This window comes from Aquarana catesbeiana, linkage group LG01 (assembly GCF_042186555.1).
Source record: "Aquarana catesbeiana isolate 2022-GZ linkage group LG01, ASM4218655v1, whole genome shotgun sequence".
Classification (NCBI taxonomy): domain Eukaryota; kingdom Metazoa; phylum Chordata; class Amphibia; order Anura; family Ranidae; genus Aquarana; species Aquarana catesbeiana.
In genome coordinates this window covers 140536798-140544621 of record NC_133324.1, presented here as the reverse complement: position 1 = coordinate 140544621, position 7824 = coordinate 140536798, and the positions used below count along the sequence as shown (strand labels likewise).

The following is a 7824-nucleotide window of genomic DNA, read 5'->3' as shown; positions in this document are numbered from 1 at the left end:
ATGTGGTCAGACTGTGAAAAAGTCACACACATGTGGTATCATAATACTCAGGAGGAGTAGCAGAATGTATTTTGGGGTGTCATTTGTGGTATACACATGCCATGTGAGAGAAATAAGCTATTACAATGACAATTTTGGGGGAAAAAAAAATCTAAATTTTGCAAAGAATTGTGAGAAAAAAAATACAAATTCAAATAACTCACCATGCCTCTAACTAAATACATTGAGATGTCTACTGTCCAAAAAGGGGTTATTTGGGGGGCATTTGTACTTTCCTGGCTTGTTAGGGTCTCAGGAAATGAGATAGGCCATCAGTACATCAGATGTGATAATTTTTTTATGATTTGCACCATAGCTTGTAGACTCTAAAACTTTCACACAGACCAAATAATTTCCACAAATTTTTGGTTATTTTTACCAAAGATATGTTGCAGTACAAATTGTGGCCAAAATGTATGAAGAAAAATTACTAATTTGCAAAATTTTATCACAGAAATTAAGAAAAATTAGTTTTGTTTCCAAATTTTTGGTCTTTTTTCATTTATAGTGCAAAAAATAAAAAACCCAGAGGTGATCAAATACCACCAAAATAAAGCTCTATTTGTATGAAAAAAGGGACAAAAAAATCATTTGGGTACAGTGTTGCATGACTGAGTAATTGTCATTCAAAATGTGAGAGCACTGAAAGCTGAAAATTGGTCTGGATAGGAGGGGGGTTTAAGTGCCCAGTAAGCAAGTGGTTAAATTATTGAACAAAAATGTGGCCGCTACACATACACTAACAGTGAAGGATAGATGATTAGGCACTTTAGAGTTTAGGCACAGATCAGCAGTTTCAGAAAGTGGAGTTGAGACTCCGTAGAGAAAAAAAAACTAAACAAAAACTATAGCCTTAGAATGGAGAGACTATGACCTTCCATTAAATAATTATGTGCTGAAGCACTTATAAGTTCCTAGACATTTACAGATTTATCTTAACCACCCTGCATATAGCTGTGGATCCTGCCAGTAAAGCCCACCTAATGCAGCTGCCTGTGATCGTGTGGCAACAATGTGTAACACCCCCTAGTGTGGCTAGAGTGCTAATGATAGGATAGGATTTTTGTTGTCAATGTAGGTAAATTCAGACTTGGCTGGCAGCCAAGCCTGTGTGTTTTTCTGGGTCAGGGTTGAGTGACATCTCTGGTGACTCTTCCCTGCTTGCTGGAAACTGGGAAAAGATTCCAGAAGCAGTTGGGAGGAGTCTAGGAGGGGCTGTCTGCCTCCCTCAGCTGACCTGGTCTCTGGTAAGAAGGGAGTGGGGGCACAGACTCTGGCAGTGGCTGTGTATGTGCAGCACTTCAGCAGGCAGGGAGAGAAGAAAGAGTCCCTGGAAAGCTGATGCTTCTGTGTACATTGCTGGATCACAGTTTTACTGCACCGGCCAAGAGGAGGGAGCTCAGATAAGTAGTAGGGGGACTGGCGGGGAATGCTGCACACAGAAGGTTTTTTACCCTCATGCATAAAATGCATAAAGAACCACTTTAAGCCTCAACTCAGGGCACAATAACCTTATCAGTGTTGTAGCCGTTATATATTCCTTTGCACCAGACGCAAGCAGCATTATGCAAGTTGTTTTCCAAATCCATCAAATCTGCTCATATACATATTGGATGAGTACAGTTCCCGCTTTACTTCTGGGGCGCTCAGATGTAAGCATTGCCGGTCCCATTGACCCGAGCGCTGTGGTTGTTCCACTCCCCTCCTTCTGGTCTTTTTAGTTAATGGCCACAGCACTGGTCATGTTGCTTTTGATGCAAAGGTGTATATAACTGCTATAACCCTGGTAAGTTTATTGTGCCCAGAACAAATAGATTTTTACAGATATATGAGGCCATTTTAACTGCTTAAAAATATTGTTTCTTGACTTGAGCTCTTTACTGTGCCTCTGAACATACAAAACAATATTAGCTTTAGATGCATGACCATCAGTTCATATAAAATAACAGAATGAATTGGATTTGTACACAAATGATCATGGTTATTTTGGCAAGTGGATAAGGATCGTAGTTCATGAATTGTTCATTAAACAACAACCATATTCATCGTTTTGTGTAAAACATAAACGTGGATTGCTTTATGCTCTGGATGTTCAGGATAATAAATAGACTTTTCATAAATGATTAAACATTGTTTAAATGCTGCAATATTTTATGGCAATTAAACATGTCATATTATTTATACCAGAAGAGAATTGAGCAAGGATTTAATGAGGCCTGGGCTCAGGATGAATGTGGCCTTCAGCGAAACTCCTTAACCCTGACATTTTGAGAATTTTACAAGTTGAATACACCATTATGTGAATTTGTTTTACGTTGTACATGAAAAATGCCACTCTCTACCAGTATTGTATCGGTATGAGGCAATAGTATTTTAATGGTATCATTCTAGTCCCAGAATTTGTCTTTCTACTAATGTAAAACATTACATCTTCAGTACGTCACTTATAACTGTTTTCTTAGTTTTGGCTGGACATCTTTGGAGTTATTTATAGTATTATAATTAATATACAATACAGTTATTAACAAAGTGCTTGTAGTAAAACTCAGTTGCCTTGTTAGGTCTTAAGAGTCACTTGTTTGGATTAAAAATGTAATGAAATGTGCTTTCAATAAGAAGATTCCAGTTAATAAATATTAAGATTCTTAGCCGTCAGAAGGCTATGTGTCACCTTTTATACAAAGGTGGCAAAGGGACTTGGATTTGACATGTACCGATAATCAATGAGACCGTATCTTGTATTTTGCTCTTCCATAGCTAGTAGGCTCCAGGAATCGAGATATAAGATTCTGACACAATGGTATAGAGTGCCTACCCTTTTACACAGGATCTACCCTGCAGTCTCGACAAAGTGTTTGGTGTTGCCAACAAGAAGATGGTACCTTTTTACACATATTCTGGACATGCTCCTGCATTTGTCCCTTCTGGGACTTGATTCGGAACCTGGGCTTCAAGCTGACTAACATACACTTGGAGGATAGACCAGAGACATGTCTATTCCACTTAACTCCGCTCTCGCGGCATAGATACAAGAGATCTCTTTTGATACACCCCAAGGTGGGCCAGTGTATCACTGTGGTCAAGGAAATTGCCGAAATTGAGCATTTAACGGCAGATGTAAAATGGAAAGAGGAGCAGTACTGGAAAACAAGGTGCTATTGGCACGATTTCCAATATTCCAGTGACTACAACACCTATGTATCCTGTGCACTTTCTTAGAATTAATGCAGTCAGGGGAGCTAAAGTGGATTGTGTGGGCCGTGACGTGGTGGCTCAGCCTCTGGGGTCCCAGCTGTATTATTACCTCAATTTTCCTCCACTACCCCCTACCCACCCCTTTTTTTTTCTTTTCTTTTCTTTTATCTCTATCTATTACTGTAAGTCTTCTCTGCTCATAATTCTTACACCTATACCATAGGACATGCTAATTGATGCATGTCAGAGGGCCATATACTGTTAGTAACTTGGGGCACTGTGGAAGTTCTACTGGTTTACTCTCTTGACTCTTGGTTCTTGTTTTTCTCTTTTGTTTTAAGTTCTGTCTTAGGAAAAACTTAAAATTGTGCAGGCAAGACCTTGCTTAGGAAGTAGCATAATCTCATAATCTTATAGCATATGGCTTTGCTGGCTTAATTTATTAAGGTGATTCTCCCCGCTAGGTAGATGCTTTTGATTTAAATGCCATCCTTTATTACATGCTGGGTATGCATTATCTCAATTTACCATTTTGTACTTGAAATATGCCGTGAATCATCCTGTTCTACAATTATTGTGATGATGGATGTACCTCCAAATTTTGTATTATTTTTTCCTTACTCTAAGATTTACTGCCTTGTTGAAGTACGCAATAAAAGTTTAACTTTGAAATAAATAATTATAAATATTTTACCACTGGTACATCCGTTTCCTCTATAATTAATCTAGTTCTACACCAATCCATTACAATCCAAATGTGGTGCATGGTCCAAACACTGAATTAATAATGGTAACACAGACTGAAAAAATAGGGGCAAACTGCACTCCCAAACTATAATGAGTATAACAAAATATTTTAGTATTGCAAAAATATATCAAAATAATTTATGACACTCCACCAATAAAAAAGACAGATCTGTCATTAAAAAAACACCAAAGGGGTACCCCACACATTAATACCACAGCATGACAATTACTTGTTATGAGCTGCCCTGATCCCTTATCAATGTACATATATTGTATCTATGTTTCTCAAAGCATGCTTTTTTTTTTTTTAATATTCCAGTTCATGTAAGTTTATACTCAGTCTTCTAGGTTATTCTACAAATATACAGTACATTCCCTTGTCCTTTATATTTAAGCTTCACTGCTCAGACCTTTATACCTGCATACCAAAGTCTACTCTCTATGTACAAACCATGTGAGTCTTGTGTTTCTTGTACCTCCTGATCTTTTAGCTTGGCAAGCTCCTAAGTATTTCTATTTAGGCTGCAACAAGAGGCAAACAGCAAATAAGAATGGAACAGAGGAACCCTCCAGTGGATGATTTCTCCCTCAACATATTTTCCGTTACCCCATTCACAAACAACCAGCTGGATGTACAAGTCTCGGAAAGGGATAAAGCTGGAGCCACCTTGCTTTTCTCTGGAATCTTTGTGGGACTTGTTGGAATCACATTTACTGCAATGGGATGGATCCAACGTGATGACAAGAATAGGTTTGAGTGGACCCAGTTACTGGGACCCCTTTTATTATCAGTAGGGGTGACCTTTGCACTGATATCCGTATGCAAGTTTAAACTGCTGTCATGTAAGCCATGTAATAGCAATGAGGATACGGTGCTAGAGGCAGATCAGCTTTCAGCTGGACAGTCCTTTGTTTTCACTGGAATAAACCAACCAATAACTTTCCATGGGGCTACTGTGGTACAGTACATTCCTCCTCCATATAGTGCTCAAGATGCCAATGAAATTACATCTCCCATGCCCACACCTGTCATTACTAGTAACAGTGGATCTAGTACTCCTATTGTGATGGCATCTCCAGTATTTCCTCCTGAATATCACTGTGTTTATGCAAGGGACAATCCAGCATTTGTGGAAGAAATTACAAACCTAACACTTACGGACACAGAAAATGACAGGTATGTGCCTATTGTTGTCTGTGCAAATTTCCTTAGAGTTGAAGTTTATGTAAGGCCTTTTTTGTTCATTTCTTTTTAATTTTGTTCATTTCTATTTGTGCATTTCTATTTAAGACAGAAAAAATATATGGCTAACAACTAAAAACAAGAAAGCTATATAGCTCTGCTGCCCATAGGTACAGCTCTACTGTGCCTAATGGTGTATCTGGCCCCAAGCTAGGGTATGTCTACTGTAAGATGCAATATGGACAAATAACTGAATTTTAACTCTTGTCATCAATCTCTTACAAATAAATCATTTGGATACCTTCTGAAGACATGTAAAGCAGTCTCATACAGTTTGGGGATTTCTGCAGTTAACTGAAAACATTTCATTAATGTTTGACCAAGAAAATTTACTGTGTCCTTTTCAGAGTCCTCCCCCGGCTTTCCTTAATGATTACCCCTGATATTAATGAGAATGTATAAATCCCTTCATATAGAATATATATTTTATATTTGCGTACTATGTCATGGGGTGAATCAATCCAAAATATTTCAATGTTGGATGAGGTGAAACTGTATGAATGTCTTATGTCTGCTGGTGAGATCTCTGCATAACTTGCCGGTGATATGAAGTCTTCTTGTTTTATTATTTTGTATTATAGAGAAGGATGAGTGATACCTAGAGGCAGGGATAGGACAGAAGTATAGATTAGACAGGGTGATTCATCCCACTGTCATCAGCATGGGGCTATCCTTTCATAGCTAACCATTTTAACACTGAATTACTTTTTAGAAATGTATAACATGGTACCAGGTTAATAGTCAAGATGGACCCACTAGAAAAACTACTACCACTCCACAATGTTGCCACCTTGCTTCCATCTATTCCACAAAAAACCCCCAAAAAACTCAAAACCCCTTTTTTTTACTGAATCCAACATCAAGTGACCCTCCACGTTGCCTCTTCCAGGTGTGTAAACCAATGATCCACTGCTGCAGTCTGGGTCCACCACCAACCAGTCTTTTTGCAACCCCTTGCAGTGATGTTATCATGCCACTGGAGTCTTCTGGAACCTGTGAGAACCCTGCTACTGGATAGCAAATGGAATGTGTCCACATCACCAGGGCATATGTGAGGAACAAATACCAGACCCTTACACTCTACAAGACAAAAAAAAAAGACTTGGGACCTGTTTTGTGACATAACCACGGATTCAGGTAAGTATTTGGGGCATTTAGATTTTCTTTGTTTAAATCTAGCAATTATAAGGGTTGGGGTTAAGGGATAGTAGGAGAGTAGGGATTTTCAGACATGAAAGCTTTATAGTTTTGGATAGAAAAATACTAGCAAGGTTATTTTAAGGGAGCATACTAGATTGATCTTTTTATCTAAGATAAGTATTAAACATTCTCAACTTTGCCTTTATCTCTCCAACTTTACAGATCTCCATATTTCAGAAGGCAGCATGAACAGTTCCAGAGTGTAAATACGTACAGTGGCCCACCACCTTCATATGCAGAAATATTTCCTGAAATAAACTAATTCATTCAAGAGTTACAGAAGTCCCACTTTCCATTAAGTAAGGATTTACAAGTTTCTTCACAGTACGAGCTGTGAAAATGTGGAATAGGCTCCATCAAGAGCTGGTTCTGTCCACCTCAGTAGATTGCTTTAAAAAAGACCCGGATTCTTTCCTAAATGTACATAATATAACTGAATACTAACATTTATAGGTAAAGTTGATCCAGGAAATATGTGATTGCCTCTTAGGGGATCAGGAAGGATTTTGTTCCCTCTGCTGGAGCAAATTGGATCATGCTTTGCTGTTTTTTTTGCCTTCCTCTGGATCAACTGTGGTATAAGATTGTGTATATAGGTTTGTATGATTTTTATTGGTTGAACTAGATGGACTTGTGTCTTTTTTCAACCTGACTAACTATGTAACTATGTACAGAAGTCAAATTCTGGGGTAATATATTTTCTGTCCATGGAAAGTATAATAATATAGACATGAAGAGCAATTATTCAGAGAAGCAGTACCAATCATTTATATGGAACGTATAGGTGCTCTCAGATGAAATAAAGTTTGTTTTTTAGCTATTCTTTTTTTATAAAGCTCCTACCACCAGTGGCGGTTCATCCATAGAGGTGTATGGGCGCTGCCCCCCAAAGCTAGTCGCAAAAAAAAAAGGCCCTTTAAAAAAATTTTAAAAAAAGGTCCACTGTGTTCAGGCGCCGGACACAATGCACTATGGAAAGCGTGGCGTCTATGCAATCACGTGATTGCAGGCGAGGCGCTTCATTTGCCTGGTTTTGTCCTGCATTGTGGTGCAATGCAATGCGCCTGAACACTCCCATCTTAGTGTCATTCTTGTTGTTGTCTTGTTTTTGATTGGCACCGCTGCAGGACATGGGTGGTGCTTTCCCTCGGAGCCGCGGCATCACTTACAGTTTCTGGCCAGTGAGAAACTGTGTCAAACGAATATATTTTGCGCTAACCATATAAAGATCCAAACAGGTGCAGCTGCTCGTGTAAGTCAAAAATAAAAAAAAGCCCCAAAAGAATAATGGAAAATTACAAGCGCGCCACCAATGAATATATATCGTGATACAATGTATACAACAGCTTTATCCACGTGATTTACCATTATTTTTGTGAAAAAATAAATGAAAAATTAAA

General features: G+C 38.4%; 1 protein-coding gene across 1 annotated transcript; it reads left to right on the top strand.

The window, feature by feature from the left end:
• Positions 1 to 4452: 4452 nt before the first annotated feature.
• On the top strand, positions 4453 to 6686 carry TMEM174 (transmembrane protein 174). Its single transcript, XM_073611777.1, has 2 exons — positions 4453 to 5158; positions 6587 to 6686. The coding sequence occupies exons 1-2, from the start codon at positions 4533 to 4535 to the stop codon at positions 6684 to 6686; spliced, it is 726 nt and encodes a 241-aa protein (XP_073467878.1). The 5' UTR covers positions 4453 to 4532.
• Positions 6687 to 7824: the final 1138 nt, after the last annotated feature.

Coding starts and splice junctions, on each gene's coding strand:
- TMEM174 (XM_073611777.1), top strand. CDS start 4,533: ATGGAACAGAGGAACCCTCCAGTGGATGATTTCTCCCTCAACATATTT. Junction 5,159..6,586: donor ACGGACACAGAAAATGACAG/GTATGTGCCTAT, acceptor CCAACTTTACAG/ATCTCCATATTTCAGAAGGC.